At 38.8% G+C, this 21,303-nt stretch overlaps 2 protein-coding genes across 2 annotated transcripts; one reads left to right on the top strand and one right to left on the bottom strand.

The window, feature by feature from the left end:
* Positions 1–363: 363 nt before the first annotated feature.
* Positions 364–2,643, bottom strand: TWIST1 (twist family bHLH transcription factor 1). Its single transcript, XM_037514525.2, has 2 exons — positions 1,583–2,643; positions 364–1,031 (listed from the first exon to the last, which is right to left on the bottom strand). The coding sequence occupies exon 1, from the start codon at positions 2,225–2,227 to the stop codon at positions 1,625–1,627; it is 603 nt and encodes a 200-aa protein (XP_037370422.1). The 5' UTR covers positions 2,228–2,643; the 3' UTR covers positions 364–1,031; positions 1,583–1,624.
* LOC119250163 (uncharacterized) lies at positions 2,452–18,915 on the top strand. Its single transcript, XM_037517895.2, has 5 exons — positions 2,452–2,555; positions 2,690–3,018; positions 8,179–8,395; positions 16,358–16,384; positions 18,756–18,915. The coding sequence occupies exons 1-5, from the start codon at positions 2,452–2,454 to the stop codon at positions 18,913–18,915; spliced, it is 837 nt and encodes a 278-aa protein (XP_037373792.2).
* The last annotated feature ends 2,388 nt before the right edge of the window (positions 18,916–21,303 follow it).

Here is a 21,303-nt window from a genome sequence, read left to right on the forward strand (position 1 = left end):
TAGTGAGAATATAGTGCTGGCTTCATACTACTTATTTACATTTAACTGTTTTGCAGCTGCCTCCTTGAGATATAAGCAAGAGAATAACAAATTTGTTAATTTTTTTCTGTTTGGGGACCTGATTAGAGATGAAGGAAAGATGCTGCTAAGCCCACCACCGAACACCAAACTGGAATAATAATAAAGTTGTCTTTCTAAATAACATGCCTGTCCCTGTCAGTAGCTAGTTTATTTGAGTTTTTCACTGCTTTGTTTATATTAGTGCCCCCTCCCTCCTGGGTGCCTCCAGAGTTAAACAAGCAGTTATTTACCTCCAACTTAATCCTGAGTTTTAAAAATATAGACCAAACTCTAAGGTTCTTAAAATTTTCAATCATATTTATTTATTGCAGAAAAATAATATACAAAGATATTTACAAAACAATCATAAAAATATGAATGCATTTAGACACCGGATCTATTTGCATTTTACCATGGGTCATCAATAAATAAATAGAATGTTGTTTTTTGTATTTTAAGTTTTTTTCCTTCAGAGGAAGAAAGAAAAAAGGAATTAACTGACTGTGATTTTGCAAGTCAGTTTGATTCCAGTATTTTTATTTCTAAAGGTGTTCTTAAAATTCCTCTGATTGTTACCATTTTAAAATGGAGAAAGTCCATAATGATGCCTTTCCTTTCAGTGGCTGATTGGCACACGACCTCTTGAGAATGCATGCATGAAAAAATAAAAATAAAAATAAAAACATTCTTCGTCAAAAAAAAAAAAGGAAGAAAAAGGAACACAAACAACTGTTCAGACTTCTATCAGAATGTAGAGGTGTGAGGATGGTGCCGCTGCCCGTCAGGGAATCATTGTCCACGGGCCTGTCTCGCTTTCTCTTTTAAAAGTGCGCCCCACGCCCTGTTTCTTTGAATTTGGGTTCTGCTCTTCTAATTTCCAAGAAAATCTTTGGCATATATATTTATTTTTAGTTATCCAGCTCCAGAGTCTCTAGACTGTCCATTTTCTCCTTCTCTGGAAACAATGACATCTGCAAAAACCCAGAGGGGGAAAGTTGGTTATTGTTTAGGTCTCTGTAGCTGTTTTCTAAGACTAGCGAGCACTGTTCTTATCACCATCACCGAGAAATTACGCTGAACAACCTGGAAGGATTTCAGCCCAAGGGCAAGAGGAAGTGGGTGGGCGGAAAGAAGGAGGAGGTGGAATTTGGAAACATTTGTTTTAAGAAGAACGAAAACTTAAAGCCAAGAGAAAGGGAGGCGCTGGCAAGACAGTCCTTACCCATGACCCTTTTGCATCTTTCCCCGTCTTCTCGCCTGTCTGTCACGCACACTCTCACACACGCACACCCATCAGAGGGTGCATCTCTCTGCGGACCTCTCTCCCTAGCGGGAACTGAACTGCCTCCGGGGACTGGGGGTGGTCGTGGAGGGGGGATGAGGTGGTGCTGGCAGGTTGGTGGGGAGGCTGCGCGGGCGGTGGGAGAGGGAAAACTAGGAGCGGTGGCCCGGGAGACGTGGCCTGGTCCGCAGTCCGGCTGCCACCTGAGCGGCGCTGGGGCGCCAAGGCGCCCGTCCTTACCTAGGTCTCCGACCCTGCCGAGGGAGTGGGGAGCTCCGCCTGCTAGTGGGACGCGGACATGGACCAGGCCCCTTCCATCCTCCAGACCGAGAAGGCGTAGCTGAGCCGCTCGTGGGCCACATAGCTGCAGCTTGCCATCTTGGAGTCCAGCTCGTCGCTCTGGAGGACCTGGTAGAGGAAGTCGATGTACCTGGCAGCTAACTTGAGGGTCTGGATCTTGCTCAGCTTGTCCGAGGGCAGCGTGGGGATGATCTTCCGCAGCGCCGCGAACGCCTCGTTCAGCGACTGGGTGCGCTGGCGCTCCCGCACGTTGGCCATGACCCGCTGCGTCTGCAGCTCCTCGTAGGACTGCGGGCTCCCGCCGCCGCTGCTGCTGCCTCCGCCCCCCGCGCCGCCGCCGGCGCAGCCCGCAGACTTCTTGCCGCGCTTGCCCTGGGCCGGGCTGCCCGGGTCCTCGCCGCCGCCGACGCCCGCGCCCGCGGCCCCGCCGGGCCCCGCACCGCCGCCCGCGCTGCGCCGGCTGCTGCGCCGCTTGCGCCCCCCGCGCTTGCCGCTCGGCGGCTGCTGCCGGTCAGGCTCCTCCTCGCTGTTGCTCAAGCTGTCGTCGGCCGGCGAGACTGGCGAGCTGGACACGTCCTGCATCATCTCTCGGGCGGCAGCGCGTGGCCTCGCAGGCCCGGGGCGGAGAGGTAGCCCGGGGAAGAGGAGAGCGCGGCGCTTCAGCCCGCCAGCTTCCCCCGTGCGCGGCGCGGGCCGGGGCAGTGCGGCCCGCCGAGGAGGGAGCGGGAGGAGGGACGGGGAGGATCTCCACGGGGAGGGCGCTGGGGGAGGCGGGGAGGGAGGCTGGAGGGGGGGAGGGGACGGTGTGGATGGCCCCGAGGTCCAAAAAGAAGGCGCCTAACGGTTGCACGCACGCCCGGCTCGGTCTTCTGCAAACAGTGCCGGTACCGGCGAGCCCGCGAGGTGTCTGGGAGTTGGGCAAAAGCTGCAGACTTGGAGGCTCTTATACCTCCGTGCAGGCGGAAAGTTTAGGGGCAGCAGTGTCATTGGCCTGACGTGGGGAGGAGGGACTTTTCCAAGTTTTATAGGGAAGTTTCCGCTTTCCAGCCCCCCTCCCCCGCCCCCACCCCCACCCCCTTCCTCAGAGTCTAACAATTCGTCCTCCCAAACCATTCAAAAACGACCTGGTCCTGGCGGCCGGCCCCTCCGCCCGCCTCTCGTTGCTCTGCTCCTTCCCTCCCCGCCGCCCTCAGCTTGCCAGCGCGGGGCGATTTCCTTCCGCATCCGAGCGCTCGGGCCGCGCCCCCGCACCCGAGCACAGGCCGGAGGGGACAGGCCAGGCGGTGCCAGTCCCTCCAGGAGTGACTGTGACAGCAGCAGCAGCAGCAGCAACAGCAGCAGCTTCTACGCAGTGGGTGATACCTCATCTCGCCCCAGTAAGCTCTAGGTCCCTGGAGCCGTTTGGGATTATGGGGGTTGGGTAGGGGTAGGGGGTGTCAAGAAAACTGGCAACCGCAGAACCCACCCCATGGTCAGGTAAAGGGAACTCTGCAGCCCCAAGGACAAACCGCGGCGGCTGGCCCAGAGGTCCTTGGCTCTTCTGAAGACGTGGCTGCGCCGCAGGGTCTGTGGATCTGCTCCCAGGCCTGCTCTTCACCCCTCCCTGAGAAGCACCTGGGCATTTCATTTCCCTCCACTAAGAGCCAACCTAACTCCTCCCAACACCCAAAGGACTACTCTTCTGAAGGTACCAGAAAGAGCCAGATGTTCATTCTCCCGCGCGGAAGGCCAACGTGTCCCTGAAGAAGGCAGCAGGGAGGGAGGAGGCCAACGTACGGTCTTTGCCACGACCCTGATCACCTAAGATGCCAGCCAAAAGGTGAAAGACCGGGTAGACCCCCCCCCCCCACTTCCAGATAAGGCCCTGCAATGTGACCTCTAAAGGTCGGCTCATAAAAGAATGTGATGAGGCTTCAACTTTGCCCACACAGAGAGTTGCAAGCTCTGAGAACAATTCTTCCTCATCCCGTTTCATTACTAGGAGGTTAAGTAGACTATTATGCTCCGTGCACGCCAAGTACATTCCAAATGCTACGGTCCTTTTACATTTTAAGCATTGCTAGCTAAGAAGTTCACAATGAAACCCTCCAAAGAGGGTGTTTAATGCAAATTCTAGCAAATTGGAAGCAACAAAAAAAAAGTTGGTGATCTGGAAGGGAAGGCGTCGCGGAAGATAAGTCCACTTATAAAATACCAGAATTACAAAAAAAAAAAAAAAGTTTTCCTACAATAATTGTCCCATGTTTAGCCCTTACATTTCAAAGCGAACTAGAAGTCAAAAGTAGTAGTCGGTGTTCCGGGCCAGATTTGGCGGGTACAGGAGTATTCCCAGCGCTCCCGTGCCCTGCGCAGACCGAGACCCGCCCACGCCTTTCCCAGTCTGGACTCGCAGGTGAGAATTCACAAAGTGTCCCTTCCTGGGCCGTACCAGGGGTGGCCGCGAGAGTCCAAAAGTGCAGGAGAGAGCTTAGGCGATGCTCGGGCGGGCCACGTGGCTGTGCCGCGCTGAGGCTCATAGCTAGAGTCTGGGAATCCCCAGGGTTTGGAGCGTCTGGGGACAGCAGAATGGCTCAGAAGTGAGGGCAGTGGCCTCTGAGGGGTGGGGGTGGGGGTGGTGAACAAGGCTTTTTGGGAGGGGCGACTGGCAGGTTTTGTCTATCACCATTTTCACGCTTATTTGGAGACAATGACCAATAACTTGTGCCAACTGGCCAGTTCAGCGAATTGTTGCTGTGTTTTAAAATGAAATCCTGTCTGAAAGAAAAATCACATTCTACTTGACCTCCACTTAATAGCACGCAGACAGCTATCCTTAAAACAAAGTACATTCTGATAAGACATCTTGTGTTTGCATCTTCTGCCTGCACTTTATCTCTTGGAAGCGATTAAAGAATGAGGCAGAAATTCCACTCACTGTCTACTCTGCATTGCAGAGTGTCCCACAATTCTTATTTGAATGTGGTTGCAGATATCTCAGAATTTTTTCACATTTACCTATCTCGGTGTTTGTTTATATATATCAATCTCAGTTTTGGTTTTCCCTTTAGCTTAATTCTCAAAAATAAACACAGATGGAATAATTGGACTCTTTCTTTTGTGGCGCTGGGTAAGCAAGACAGGAAAGTGTGGGTAAAGTGTAAAGGAAATTTTATCTGACCGAGGGGATTTGGGGTTGGAGGGGGGGATGGTTGGAAAGGGGAGGTGGAGAAGCTCTAGGAAAAAGTAAGTCCACAACAGCTAGCAACCAGGCATCACTAGCCAGCCCACTTTGAGTCTTCAGTCCCCAAGATTAGTTCTTAAACAAATGAGCCTATTCTTTCTCTGGGCATTAAAATTCTAGGTGATGAAGCACTTCTGGCCATTGGGTACTGGGATGCCCAGGGTTGAAAACAGTATACTTAGAAGAGGATTAAAATGAATTATTTAACCAGAACCATCACTGGCATGGAATCTTCCTGACAGAGTCACAATGAATGACTATAGTTCTGAGCAGAAATTTCTATGGAACTCTTACAAGAAGCTAATGAGACTGGTTTTTAAGCATCCAAATGTTACTTTTGGGGGCAGCAGCTTGACAAATGAATTACCTCTCAAAATACCTGGATATTGATACTCCCTGCTTGCCAACTGCAAACATCCCCTGGCCCTGTTGTTCCACTCTACTCATCTATAACTATATGCTACCTAGCATTTTATCTAGCAGTTTGTTATTTACACTTGTTGGGGCAAAAGTAAAGATAGTCCCCCTTTCTATGTGCTGATGAGCCAATTATAATTCTGGATATCTTATAGATGCAGCAATAATAAAAACGTCTGCGATAGTTTAACATATGAAACTTAGTTCTAAAATCAGGCTTAGAAATTTCCTTTGAATTTGAACTCAGCTTGACTTGAAAGACATCAGTGGAAAACTGCCTTCTTTAGAAATGCTGGGTTAACTGGAATCAAATAATTTTGTCTACATCAAAAATAAATTCCAAAAAGAAGTTTAACTGAAAACAAGTTTTCTTTTCTTTTGTTTCTTTTCTTTCTTTTTTTCTTTTGCTTTGGCATTATTCAAAATGAGCTTTGTTTTCAAACTGCAAACTTGGCATGTTTGCACTTTCCTGAGGAATATGTGCTTTGTTAAAATTTGCAAAAATACTGTTAGAAGGAACAGTTAGGATTCTCAACATGAGCATATGCAGTAAGAATGTAAGAATGTATCCTTACAGTTTGAATATGCATTGGCATTTTCTTAGAAAGAAAAGCACACTACAAAATTGTTAGCAAGCTGGTATATTTGGGACCATGGGCTTTCACAGAAAGTGAGTACTTGAATCTGTTCTTACTCTTTCTCCTTAGTCTTTCTTTAGATGACCTATCACCTGTTTGTTGGCTTAAAGTTCTGTGCAATAATTTCCTTGAATTGCATGAATGAAACACAGGAGCATTCACACAGAAGGGGGCGCAAATTGGAAAAGGCTGCAGTCAGTCGATCTCAGATGAGATTGTACATCTTAGATTTCATCCCTTTGAACACTCCACAGAAATTGCGTAGTTTGATATTTAAATGAGAGAATTTTTTCAAAGTGGACTATAAAGTTTGTATCAGCACAAGTGACTTTGATAACTATGTAAAAGCAGATCCTTCAGTGACACAGGTAGCCTTAGTGATGTTTGAATGCCTTGCCTTAAATAAGAGGTCATTCTCTTTAATAACAATTTAATTCATGAACTGTTTCTACTTTTCTCTACCTGAGTAAAGAATAGGAACACAAGTTGTAATATTTGAAGCTTTTGTTCTAGAAATAAAATGAAGTATAAAGCACAAGAAACTGAGGTATAAAGAGCAATTCAAATTTAAAATAAATACTAGCCTTTAAAATATCTTATATTCTGCACTCAAAATGAGGATAAGATAAGGAAACATAATATGTCACACTTGCAGGGAGAGCAGAATCAGAGTGTGGAAGATGTGGAGTTTTGAATAGCAGTTTCTTTCCCCTGTATTAACCTACTGGGTGTGCAGGCTACAGTGTTTTTCTCATCTTTACTGCCAATTAATCTTGTTGAAATATAATCTCACTTTAGTTATTTCAAAGAGTTGCTGGAATAACCAAAAAATGTAAGAAATGCATAGTTATTCATAGAAGCTTTTATCATGGCCATAATCCTATATATTATTATTTTTTCTCTTCTAAATTATCAGGTCATCAAGCAGTTTGAATACAAATCTAATGACTTAAAGTATTTGTTTTTCCAGCTAAAGTTCCCTCCCTAATTACTCACATCTCTCAGCTCTCTTCACTTGAAAGGGTTTCTTTTTTTTCACAAATCACTTTTCCTGAAGCCTTAAATCCCATTTCCATTGTTTGGCTTGGTTCCTCCTGCAGAAAACATGTTGTTTTTGCCAGTGACCACAAGAGGACACAATTTCCCAGAGAACTTTGTCTAAACTGAAGTTTATAGAGGAGGAAAGCTAGCAAATTCGCACAATTCCTACACAATCAATGAATGTCATATTAGAGATGTGCATTGATTTATGTCACTTTTATTAATTTTAAAAAACATAAAATGAGTTGGCATTCAAACTACAGATTTTAGAAAGATTTTATATCTCTGTCTTGGAGAAGTTGTAAAAACATACATATATGAAAATATACTAAAACACCATGATTCTAAGGGGAACAGTTATTTTTACATTAGAAGGATGTTTTACAAGATATTATTTTATACAAAGGGAAATGTTTATTTCACATTACCATAATTTTGTGCAAAATTTTCAGTGATCTGGAATTTTCCTTTCTTAATTTTAGAGCCACTTTTGGCAATGAAGAGTAGTTTTTTTAAGTATATGACTAGTCTAACATGCATTTGAAAGTCTGAATTTTTAATTTGTCTATTGGGATATCTTTACATGAAAAATTACATGGGCATTACATTTTATGGTTTGTCAATTATATTTTAATGCACATGTGTGTGAAGGACTAAAATTATTTTTCAAATATATGGAAAAACAAGATTTTTAAAAGTATTTACTCCCAACACATCCCCATTATAATTATACACACTCTTTGATTTAAAATGTCCTTTCTCTTTAGTACTACCTCCTCTCAAAAAAATGTCTTAGAGTATCTGATTACTTTGAAAATTAAAAGAAATTATATCTTGGGCCTCCCTGGTGGTGCAAATGGTTAAGCACAGCACTGTGAAGCTATCTGCAGCCTCTGCAGCACAAGCTCCATCACATGGTGCAGCAGACCCCTCCTGTCTTACCCGCTGCTCCCCTCAGCAGTGTATTTCTGTCAATCTGCTTGTTCTGTTCCCCACTGTGTCTCTGGTGATTCCTCTCACCCCCCACACCTCTGGCTTGTACCCCAGTTCTTGTATGCATAAATAAATAAATAAATAAATCTTTAAAAAAAGAAATTATATCTTGATATTTGCTGGAAGAATTTTATTATCGTTCTTGTGGTGTGGCATGACTACCTACTGGGGAATCCTTGCTTTAATTGGGACAAACTGCTTTGCTTTGCATTTGTGTCTTCTTACAGATACATGCCTAATCATGTTCTTTGGGACCCTGTTGAAAAAGCTGATCAATGGAAGAAAAAGACCTGGAAGAAGAAGAGGAGAAAAAAATGAGAGCGAACAGAGTAAATATAAGGAGGAGAGCAAGAGAGGCAATGCAGAATGTGGAGACAAGGGTGGAAGGGTGCTGAAGCAAGAGAGCAAGACTAATAGAGAAAAAGAGAGAATGAGGCTTGATATGTAAGTGGAATGATGGCTCTAAATGACAAGAGAAAGGAAAAAATGAATGCAGTTCATGATAAATAGAAAATCTGTGATGATTTGCCTCAATTTTTTTCCCAAAGACATTATTGCAAGTAGCTGCCTGTTCTGTGGTATGGGCATTTCATTTTGAAATTTACTCATTCTCATCCGAGTTGTAACACTAAGTAAAGAAAAGGGTAGAAGGCCATAATACTTTAATTAACTGTAATGTTCATTTAATGGTTATGCTCTTCCAAGAATCAAAGATAATGTCATTACTGGATCTCTGGAGTGGGAGGAAAGACAAGTGAGGGAATACATGAAAAATACTTCTGACTGTGACAGAATTGCAGGAATGTGTGTGGTTGCTAAGACTCTTAACTCATTAGTTATTTTACACTTGATCTTTACAATGAAGTATCAAACTGGATGTTTTTCCCTGTGCGTGAATCTGAGTCTATGGCAATTAGAATAGGAAAGTTTGTTAGTTCTTTGACCACTGAAAAAGTAATCTTGCCCTATTCTGATTCCTCAGCATGACACAACCATTTAAGGGTGGTCCATTCTGGTCATGATATGAAAATATCACTCCACCACAAGTGTCAGAACTCAAGAGTTGGCAAAATCCCTGTGCGGTAGGAATAATGCTGATTCAGTGATGTGTCAAGATCTATGACATATGTGGGTTTTTCTCTGGGGGATGAAGAAGCTATTGGTAGTTCGGAGGTCATTGCAATTATCTAGGTGAGAAGTGATTGTGACTTGATCTTTGGTGATGGCAGTGGAGTTGGAGTTGGAAAGAAGTGATCAGATTCCAGATACATTTTGAAGGTAGATCGAACAGGATTCACTAAAGATATGAGGTATGTGGGAGAGGAGTCAAGAATAATTCTAAGGCTTTTTATTTGAGCAAAGGAATTGGCAGCCACTGAGATGGAGAATGCAAGGGACATGTTTCAGATGTCTGTTAGAAATTCAAGTGAACTGTTGGGCTGGCAATTGGATATTTGAGTCTGGAATTTGCAAGAGATGTCTGGGATGGAGATAAAAGTTGGACTATATTGGCACATAAGATATTCTTTTAAATTATGTAGCTGGAATAGTTAACTATGTGAGTATGTGTGAGGAATAATTGATGACTGAAATAAAAAAAGTTGGTGATCACTCTATAAAAATAAATCAGAGAATTGATAGAGGTATTAATTAATAGGGAGGATATAAGTTTAAGTAGGGTGATATTTGTTAAATTAGTGCTAATTAATTTTCCCCCAAAGAAGTTAGGACAAATTGAGACAAAGCAATAATAAAAGACATAAGGAAAAAGAAAAAGAATAACAGAATTCATTGAATGGGGAGGCAAATCATATTTCAAGCAAAGTGAAGCGCAGGAGGGTGAGAGAATTCACCAGTGCCAGAGCAGGGAGCAGAGCAGGCAGAAGGACCGAAGTACACTGCTGAGGGGAGCAGCGGGCGGCAGGAGAGGTCAGCGCGCCTTGTGGGACCCTCCTCCGGTGGCCGGGGAGCAGCCGGGGATCGAACCTGTGCTGCAGAGGCTGCGGGCAGCTTCGCAACCCAGCGCTCACCCGCTGTGCCACCGGGGAGGCCCATTAAGTATATTCTTAACATACTGACAATGACACACGAACTGTTGCTCAAGGAAACAAATGTGTAATCAATTATTATAAAAATGCCAACAAGGGTTTGTGCAAGAGTAAACAAAAACATCTAAAAGGAGAATATATTATAAAAATATTCATTCTTATAAAATAGTCACACATAAATATATTTAATTCCAGAAAAATATTTGAGGTAGATAACATAAATTGAAAAAAACAAGTCATTTTTCACAAAAAGTCATTTATCACAAGATAAATGAATCAATAAGAAAACAATAGTAAAAAGTAAAACTAAACTACATAATCAGCAAAGTACATAGCCAATAGCCTGTGTATTTCTCTAAAGATCTACAGTTTATATTAAGAGGCCCGGGATTCTAGAAAGCTGGCTATCTCTCTTGCTCCATGTATTTTTTTAGTGGGTGATCAGACACTGGGCTCTAAGAAGTCCAGAATACAATAGTATGAACAAATATCACAAACTGTATGATGCAGGAGGAAACACACACATACACAAACACACACAGCCCAGAATTTTGACTATTTCACCTGAAAGATTATTTTTCACATAAGCCCATTGAAGAAGGGAGCATTAAGTATCATAAAGGACAGAATTCCTGACAACATTTATGTATTAAATATTTAACAAGTTTCATAGGGCTATTATTTAAAAAAAATGACAATACTTAGATTTATGATAATCTGGCAGAAAAATCATTTTCATAAAGTTATGATTTTCTTAGCTGAGATATTGAAATTAATTGAAAAGTCATTCTGAGAATGTGCCTGATGAATTCTGATAGTAAAATGCAGTAATCTAGGTTACCAGTGCAATTATATTTTCTTGAGAAAACCATTGAGCCCAACAAATTCTTTAATGTAATACTTATGTATAACTGGAAAGCTTTATTACCCCTACCAAGTTGGAGGCAAGTCTGTATCAAAAATTACTATCATCTACAATTTATTTTTTTAAAGATTTATTTATTTATGCATACAAGAATTGGGGTATAAGCCAGAGATGCGGGGGTGTGAGAGGATTCACCAGAGACAGAGTGGGGAACAGAACAGGCAGACTGACTGAATACACTGCTGAGGGGAGCAGCGGGTGAGTGAGGAGAGGTCTGCTGGCCATGTGGGTAGCAACCTGGCCGGGGATGGAATTCGTGCTGCAGTGGCTACATAACCCCTTGCACCACCAGAGAAGCCCCTCATCTACAGTTTAATACTATTCACCCAGATGTATTGTCAAAGAGTCATGGCAAACAGATGTACAAAAGTATGCTAAATTTCCTATAATTAAAAATTTTAAATTTAGAGAAAAAATATTTTTAATGTTTTTGAAATTTATATTGCATTTAAATTTATATGGTTTATATTACAAAATAATTAAAACAGATTTGGTTCATAATGTATACATTTGATTTCCATTCTATCACATTTCATGGTCTTTTTCACTTTAGACTCTTTCTCCTTTTGGAAACATAAGAATGCTACCTTGTGAAATGAGGCTAAGATATGAGGATTGAGGTGTCTTCTAAATTGGGGTGGGGTTGAAGCATAATGTATACCACTCCCTCTGCTCATGTCAGCCTAACATTCTCAGAATAATTTCAGTTTGGCCTTTGCCTATTTGTACTCTGGACTTAGGCTTAAAAAACTCGCTGTGTAGTCTGAGACCACTCTGCCTCTTGGCAGTCCATGGTATTAATCAGAGGCTATTATGTTGTAGGTACTGTCCCAAGACCCCTGGGGGGAAGAGCTGTCTTAAGTGGGAATGGCACTGTAGTAAACTTAGATCTGAAAACATGGTGGATTAACAAAACAGTTTAGGGTCTTCCTGGTGAAAGGGGTTAAGGCACAACCTATGAAGCTGTCTGCAACCACTGCAGCATGAGTTCGATCGCCTGGCTGGCCAGGGAACAACCCACATGGCACAGCAGACCTTTCCTGATCGGCCTGCTGCTCCCCTCAGCAGTGTACTTTGGTCAATCTGCCTGTTCTGTTCCCCACTCTGGTGAATCCTCTCACCCCCAACACCTCTGGCCTATACCCCAGCTCTTGTATCCATAAATAAATAAATCTTAAAAAAAAAGCAGTATACCTTATAAACATAAGCCTTACAGGTTTGATTTAGTGGCTGAGCCATCTGGGGAATTTAACTTCCTCCTCTATGATCTTCAAAATATGACTTCCACTCCAGGGCTCATTTCATTTTTGCATTCCAGCAATTGAGAAAAGAGAAAAGTCCTTTTTGAAGGACTTTATCTAGAAATTAGCTATTGACCTCTGCTCTTATCCCATTGTTACATCTTAATCAAATAGTTACTATTAACTGCAGGTGAGACTGTGAAATATAGCCATTAGCTGGATCTCTATGTCTAAAAGTAGAAGGGGAGAATATATTATTAGATAATTAGGAGGTTTTTTATCAAGTAGTAAAGCAAACAGTCATGATTCTTGACTTCTATTTTGCTCTGAGCTTAAAATTTACTCCTTTTAATCAAGTCATAGTCTGCATGAAAGTTGTATAGTCATTTTATTCAGGCTGCCAATGCTGTTCTTCCCAGCAGTCTCAATTTAAGGGCATTTAAGTATGAAATGTACAGACCTTACAAAATACTAGTTGTACTTTTATGTCATGCCAATAGCTACTATATATACTATTCCCATGTAGCCCATCCAATATTTGCATAAGTTGGTTAAGTGCATATACCTCATTCTACTAGGAGTTCCTTTTAGACAAGATAACTGAACTTACAAAACTGTACTGAGAACATAGCCAAGTCCATAGTGAGTATCCAATAAATATTGAACAGCTTTTTGTTAAATTGGTAATGAAAGTTAGTCAAAAGCTGGATGCTGAGCAGAGCAAGAAAACTCAATCTGATCCAGTTGAATTTAAGGGCAAAAAAGAGCTTATATTATTGCGACTTTTTGCTTTCTCCTCGCTATGACATTTATGTGCTTGTTTAGTTTAGGGCTACGTATAAGAATGATGATGACCATTTGACTTGGGAAAAGGGAGTCAGGAAATTGTTCACCTTTTTGATCATTTTGTCAACCCCTTTCTCCCCAAGGAGACATTTATATGGCCCAATAACGCCAACAAACTCTAACAAAATATATCTTCGTGTTTTCTTTCTCTAAAAATTCTGTAGGAAGCATGCATTTTCACAGAAAGAAAGAATCTTGAATATAAAATAAAATTTTAATTTTATACACTAGCATGGATCCAACAGGCAGTATAGCATGAAAGGGAAAAAAGACTGTGTGTAGGTAAAGTGGGGAAGCAGGAGAGAGCTATAATGATTTTATTTTGTTATACAGAGCCACTTATCCTTGTGACATGAATGATACATGAACAGCTAGTAGAACTGTAATACTGTACAATACACTGACAGCCAATTACTAATGATATAGGAACATTAAAAAGCAAATACAACAAAATTGTAGCAAATCAGTCAGAGCATAAAGGAAAAACATTAGATTTATGAGAGTGAAGTACCCTAAAAAACATCCACAAAATCAGAGACATAATAATAGCATTATATTTTAAGCTGCTGAAGAAAATGTTATAAATAATATTTTCTGACTTAGAAATTGTCCCAATGACTGGATTTTTATTTCAAGAGAACCTCTATTTTTGAATTAAATGCCATCCATAAATCTGGGAATTGTATTCACTTTTGTCACTTGATCCACTCAGTAGTAAATTTATGGTAAGCCTCCATGAAAAATTTCCAGCTTCCCTCAAACCCTTGGTTAAGGTTAGTCTGAGTTCTATCTTTTCCTCTAAAAAGATGTTTCCTTAGTGTTTGTCCATACTGTCTTCTCAATACCAGGACTCTTAGCATTTCTGTTCTATGCTCTTGGTATTATTTTGGGTTCTTTGGCAGTGACGTCATAACTTTGCAACTTATTTCTTATACCAGTATTGAGTATAAACATGAACCAACCTTAGTATTCACGCCAGAAGTTGTGTTTTAATTTTGTTGAGATGAAGCAAACATTTTTACAAATTTTCTCTAGTTTAATCTTAAATTTTTACATTTAGAAGTTCGTCTCAATTTAATTTTGTTAAAGGCCAGAAAAATAGAGTGACCAAAAGGAGAAAAACCTTGAAAGTGACTTGGTTGAGTAGCATAAGGTTAGTGATATCCAGTTTGATCGTAGTGGGAGAGACCTAGCCAGACACAGGATAGATTTAGCTTATGGTCATATATTTCTCTCCATTTTTCTTCTCTTCTAAGTATTATAATTATGATAAGTATCACATCTAGGTACTTTATTTTTTATTGTATATATATTTATCTATTTATAGATTTATTTATTTATACATAAAAGAGCTGGGGTGCAGGCCAGAGAGCAGGGGGTGAGAGGATTCACCAGAGACAGAGCGGGGAGCCCAACAGGCAGAGATCTACTGAAATACACTGCTGAGGGGAGCAGTGGGAGAGACAGGAGAGGTCTGCTGTGCCATGTGGGTCACCTCTCTGGCTAGAGATGGAACTTGTGCTGCAGTGGCTGCGGATAGCTTCACAGTGCTGAATCTCAAACCCTTGCGCCACCAGGGAGGCCCCTTTATATATTTTTCACATCATTCTTCATTTTTGTACAATGTATGCATTCTCATCTTGGTTATAATCCCCATGAAATTCCCACCACCAATTCACCCATGTTCCATCACCATAGTCTATCTAGGGTACTTTAATTGATGGCATACATTATAATTAAACATGAAACACAGACTCCAATGGAATTCATCACCTGAAGGTTTATGTTTTTAAAAATGTATAAAATGTATAAAGATGTATAAAAATGTTCAGTTTATGTTTCTAAAAATACCTTACCAACCTGGACACCCAAATAATGTTGAACCATCTTTGCCAGAAGTATATGCAGCGAACTGATAGGGACATGGCAACCTTTATCACCTCTACCTCTAGAGAATAAGACAAAGGTTAAAATCTGGCTCCAACACTGTCTAAATTTGACAAACTACTTTAACTTATTTTCTTATTTTTAAAGTGATACAACAATATATTCATCATATTATTTTGTAAGGATTGGATGATACAGCTTATGTAAATAATTAGTGCATAGTAGTTGTTCAATAAATTGCTGTCCCTGCTGGCTTTGTGGTTTCTCACTCAGCACTGGCTGCAGTGCGGGGATGAGGGGCAATAACTCAGTAGTACTGTCTACAGGAGCCGAAGTTCCTATGAAGTTGTGGTGAAAAAAAAAAAAAAGCCAAACAAATAAAATTGGATTTATTACGCATTATTTTTCAATTTGCCCTTTGTGTTCCCTTTGAACAGTTAGTGAAGGTAATAGAGCTGGGGAAAGCAAGTAAACATTGTTCATTTTTGTGATCTTTTCTCTTTAGAATTCACCCAGATTGTTAGTCTTGATGACTGATTAAATTTTGACAATTAAATGTGAACAAAGAAGAATTGTGAATAGTATGTAACTTGTATGAATCAATGGACAGGGTTTTGTTTTGTTCGAATTAGCTCTCTAGGGGCTAATATGACCATATTCTAGGTATTAATTTAGCTTAAATGGTTCCCACTGAAACTCTTTTTGTTTCTATGGAGACTTTTGCTCTGGTTTACTGGTATATAACTGTTTCCTCACCTTTTCATTTCCTGAAATAGCACCAAGTACAGTATCTAAATTTTGACTAATATAAATCAATGCACATGCTTTCCTTTCAGTAAAGTTCTCTATTTCAACACGTGTGCAGGATTTTCCTTTTTAATGCTTTAGACATCTGTTATTGCTAATGGGGATAAAATGTCACATGTTAAAAACAATAAAAGTTATTAAAAACAGTGCAGGTTTAAAATATTTTGAAATTATTTATGTTAGAAAAGTATTTTTTTATTTTGGTAGATGGCTGAATTTTCAAACTATAAATATGAAAAGTATGTGAAAATTAATGTGCATGTGAACATGTGACTATAAATATGTAAAGTATTTTGGAATCACATTTATTAGGTTCTAATGAATCCTTTTAAAAATAAAGTAAATATTAAATGTTATACAATCTCTATTGCACCTTTATACACACAGAAGCATAAGCACAAATCCACATACACATATTGCAATTCTCTTGGGGATAAATAGGAGCCAAGCCTTGGTATTAATTTTTAAAAAAACATGAATTTCACAAAAAATTTGAAGGGTATTCCTGACTAGTAAATAACTGTCTTAATACTTGTATAGTTTACTGCAGCTGTTTATTGGATGTGTGTGTGCGTGTGTGTGTGTATAATTTGCTGGTGAACTTAGTTGTGTTTAAGAAGTAATTATCAACATTTTGAATTTTCCATTTTAGTGTCAACAAAATTAAAATGCCTGTTTGGTAAGTACATTTTCCTTTAATTTTAATTCTTTTAAATTTAATTTTTAATTTAATTTAATTTTACTGTAAATTTAATTCTTATCTTTCTCATTTAGAACTCTCTTTCTGGGACATTACCAGAATACTTGCTTTATTGAAGAGAGGATTACAAAATCAATTTATTGAAGAGAGGATTACAAAATCAATCTTTTTCTAAAACACAATAATTTCATTTATATATATATATAAAATGATACAAAAACCTGGGAGACTAATAAAGGCTGTTTGAGATCAGGATATAGGCTGTCCTTGAAGGAGAGAAAGACAATAATTGGAAGGAATCATGACAGAGGCTTTTAACATGCTGGTAATATTCTGCTCTCTAGTATCCAAAGAAACATGGCAAAATATCATTTCTAAGCATTTTCAATATGTAGCATAAATGTTTTAGAGTTAAGAGTTCTCACCTAAGTAATAGCATTTTCCTTTTTGACTAAGGATGGAATTCACAAATTGTATTGTTGTGTAGTTATTTTTATTTTAAAATAATTTTATGATTGTTTTTTGGTGTTGACATTTAAGATCTACTCTGCTATAAACTCTCAAGTGTTATCAACTACACTCCCCGTGATGTACAATAGATGCTCAGAGCTTATTCATCTTATATGTTGAAGTGTGTACCCTTTGATCAACATCTTCCCATTTCTTCTACCCCACAACTCACGGGAACCACCATCTTACTCAATTTTTATGAGGCTGACTTTTTAGATTACACATGTAAGTGACAACATGCACTTTATTCATTTATTTATTATTTCATTTAACATAATGTCCTCAGAGTCCACCCATGGTGTTACAAAAGACAAAAGTCCTTTCTTTTTTATAGCTGAATAATACTCCATTTTATATTCTGTATTTTCTTTATCCAGTCAACTGTCAATGGACATTAGTTTTTTCCCAAGCTATATTGGGTATTCTAAATAAACCTCTAATGAACATGGGTGAGGAGATGTCTTTTCCAGATAATGATTTCATTTCTTTCAGCTATATGCTGAGCAGTGAGATTGCTGGATCGTTTCACATTTCATTTTAATCTTTGAGGAATTACCTTACATTTCTGTTGTGGCTGTACCAATTTACATCGCTACTAATAATGCACCCAAGCTCCCTTTGCTCCACATCCTTCTCCATATTTGTTATTTCCTGACTTTCTTGTATTAGCCATTCTGTAAGTGTGAGATTGTAGCGCATTAGTTTTGGCAAGCATTTCCCTGATGATTACAAAGATTGAACACCTTTTCATGTACCTATTGGCCATTTGTATGTCTTCTTAGGAACAATGTTTATTTTGGTCCTTTGTGCACCTTTTAAAGTCAAATTATTTGTGTTTTTTTTTTCTATTGAGTTGTATGGGTTTCAGATATTTTTTGTTACTAACCCCTTATCAGATAGATGGTTTGCAAATATCTTCTCTCATTCTGTAGGCTACCTTTTCATTTTGTCCATTGTTTCTTTTGTTGTGCAGGAACATTTTATTTTGTTGTAGTCCCATTTGTTTCAAAATAGCTTTATGATTTTTCTGACTACAAAAAGATGGTATAAAATTTAGAAAACATAATCAAGTACAAAAATAGCCAGTTCAGAAGGAATAATGCTAAATGAAATAAGTCACAAGGAGAAAAATAAATATGCATGGTGTCACTCATATGTGGAATATAGAAAAACTAAGAGTCAGATAAGACAAGCTTGAAAACAGACCCTTGAAAACTGACTACTGTTTTTCAGAAATGAAGCACCCATGGGAGGGAGGAAGGAAGGAAGCAGTAAGAAAACAAAGGGAAAGAAGCACAGTGGACTTTGGCGATGGGTCATGTGTGACTTGGTGGTCTGTGCACTATGTGGCAATACCTGATAGAAGTATAAAATGTTACCTCAATTAAAAATCAATAAATTAATTAAATTTAAAGATCATACACAATTTTATCTCAATAAAAATATGATTTAAAAAGATAGTTCTACAGTATATGTGAAATGGTTATATTTATAAATATTAATATAGACCTATACTTTATTATACACAATCCTATATGAAACAAAAATGAAGCAGTGCCTCACATACTGCTTTATAAGATACTTTTAATTTATTATTTATTGGAATTATCTTTCCACAATACACACTGTTTTGCATATCATCTTTTAAAATTACAGCAACAATTTCAAGTACTCATATTTTTATACATCTAGACTATTTCTATTCTTTGAGATAAACAATATTAGATGAATATTTTCTACTCTAATATTTGTATCAGATTTGATTACTTCTTTAGGCTAAATTCCCCCATCAGTGAAATTTCTAAGAATCCACAATTTGTCCTAATACTCTCAAATATAGCTCAGATCTTCCCTACCAGAATCAAAGCTTCGACAGCATTCTTGAAACCTTTCTAACTTCTTTCTTGTTATGGCAAATTACTCAAACTTCAGATACTATTGAATCTCTTCAAGAGGAAGTAGCACTGCTCGCAGGCAGAAAATTCTGTTTTTCTCATTGAGCAATGACCCTCATCTAATCAATGAGTGTGCTGCAGGTTTCCCAAATGGCAATTCCAGACACTTTTTTTTTTTTCTGTAATTGACTAGCTGCAGCTCTTAGTAATTATATTCAGGCCTCATATACTTATGTGCAGCAAATGCTCAGTCAAGAACTGGAGTAATTACGGGGCTTGCTTTCCATGTGTATAAAGACACAGATGCTCACTTAAATACCTGTTTCACTGACAAATATGGACATTAATATTATAACATATAAAGTATTCAAGAAAGAGATGCCTATTAGTAAAGAAGAGTGAAACTACCAAACTATGAAGAAAAAGGGAAAAAATACAATTTTTTAGAGGTTTAAGCTAGGAGTAAGAAAATTAACATATGTATCATCCATTCCAAATTACTTGTGAGGGACCTTTGAATATAACATGCTTGCAAGTATGCAAATCACACAATGGAAGGAAGGATTAGAAGTATAGAAGTAGAAGCTCTGAGGGTGTAAGTACCCCGAGGTTTAGATTGAGGTATGGTATATATTTTCATGTAGATGCAATTTGGGTAGATTTTTGTTGTGTAATGCTTTGAATTCTGGGCATTTTTCAGCCTGTTTCATGTTAACTTCAGAAGCAAATGATTGAATTTGATGAAATGTAGTACACTAATAATGGTATGAAGTTTAATTTGTGGTTGTGTCATCTTGAAACAAAGTGGCATTCAATATGTATATATGTATGTATGTGTATATATATATATATATATATATATATATTTATTTACTGAGCTCATCTCCTCTAATTTTAATAGACTTTGTTGAGATTAGGCAATGAATAGTGATGAAAGAAATGGAGTGGCATGTTCAGTTAGATCTACAATTGACAAAACCACTACTTGTCAAATGCTTGTTAACTAAAGTTACCACATTTTTTTTTCGGCTAAAAATATGAACCCATGGTGAGAATATTTGAAATTGGGTATGTTTTCCAAGTTGGAAAAATTTTAGCAAATTTCAAAAGGCCCTTTACCATCAATCCTCAAATAAGCCACATGAAGTTGAATCAAAGCTTTTGAAAAGAAACATGATATTCAATAATTATCCTTTTAACTTTATATTCCAGTAGGAAAATTATCATATAAATTAGCACATATGGAAAGACCTCCCCATTTTCAAATAATGTGAAATTATGTTCAAGTTAAAACCAACTTTATCTTTTAAAAAGCTGATATTTAAATTGTAGATAAGTATGCAAAAATTTTCAAAGATTTAATATAAATATATGATAATTACAGTGAAAAAGGGGTCTACATGAATAAAGGGGACAAGGTCAGGTACCAAAATTTTCAAAGACTGTAAATAGCAGAAATAACACAGATGACCACAAATGCATTTTGGGAGCCAACTTTCCTCTGCTGCTCCAAAGAGAGTCCACCTCTCTTTCCCTCCCTGATTCTGTGGGAGCCAGGTGACAAGCACTCAACTTCCTGTGGAGGACAGGGCCTTCTCAAACAACACACAGCCACCCAATCCCGTTGCCAATTGACAGGGCTTAGTAAAATACAGGTTTTCAGATTTCATATCAGCCTGGATCAAACACCCATAAATTATTAATCAACAAGACAGTCCTTCTCAATTACTATCATGAAAACCATAGCTTTTGAGATGAATTTGTTCAAAAAGTCAATTCCCAAGGATTTACCAATTGAGGTATCACTTTTTCATATGAAAAGTTTTATATGTAAATCTTAAAGTTTTTTATATGTAAATTTAAAATTTTTTTGATTTTGTATGGCATGGACAAGAAACATTACCTTTTTGCTTCTATGTTTTAAAAACAAAATTAAACAAAAATATGTTATTAGGGCAGCCACTAAAATGGGGCACGTAATACCAGTTAAGATCCTGATTCTGTTTAGTAGAAGCAGAGCAATTATTTAATATTGCTTTTGTGTAAATTCTCATGAGCCCTTCTAAAAGGCAGAATTTTCATTTTGTTTGACATGTACAGTCAACATTGAAATAGCATAAATAACAATAACATTGGCTAAGTATTTACTTTGTGTGAGGCACTATACTAAGCACTTTATGTGATCTCTTCTGAAACACATTAATGCTGTCACTTTTTAATTACAGATGAAGGTTGGTACTGAAACCCAATAGTGTTAAGTGCTTTATATCATTCAGTAAAGCAGAGGAATTAAGGATGTGAAGCTCCTGCAATACTACAAACCATACTTGAGAACATACCTGTCCAAGAATGTCAACATGAACCAAAGTACCCAGAATCACATACTTAGTTCTTGGCCATACCCTTTAAGGGTAGAATCCTGACTTTTATTCCAGGACCCACATAATACCATGCACTCACTTTGGTTTCACCTTTATGAAACAGTACAAGATA

Source organism: Talpa occidentalis, unplaced genomic scaffold, assembly GCF_014898055.3.
Source record: "Talpa occidentalis isolate TD23 unplaced genomic scaffold, MPIMG_talOcc4v2.1, whole genome shotgun sequence".
Classification (NCBI taxonomy): Eukaryota; Metazoa; Chordata; class Mammalia; order Eulipotyphla; family Talpidae; genus Talpa; species Talpa occidentalis.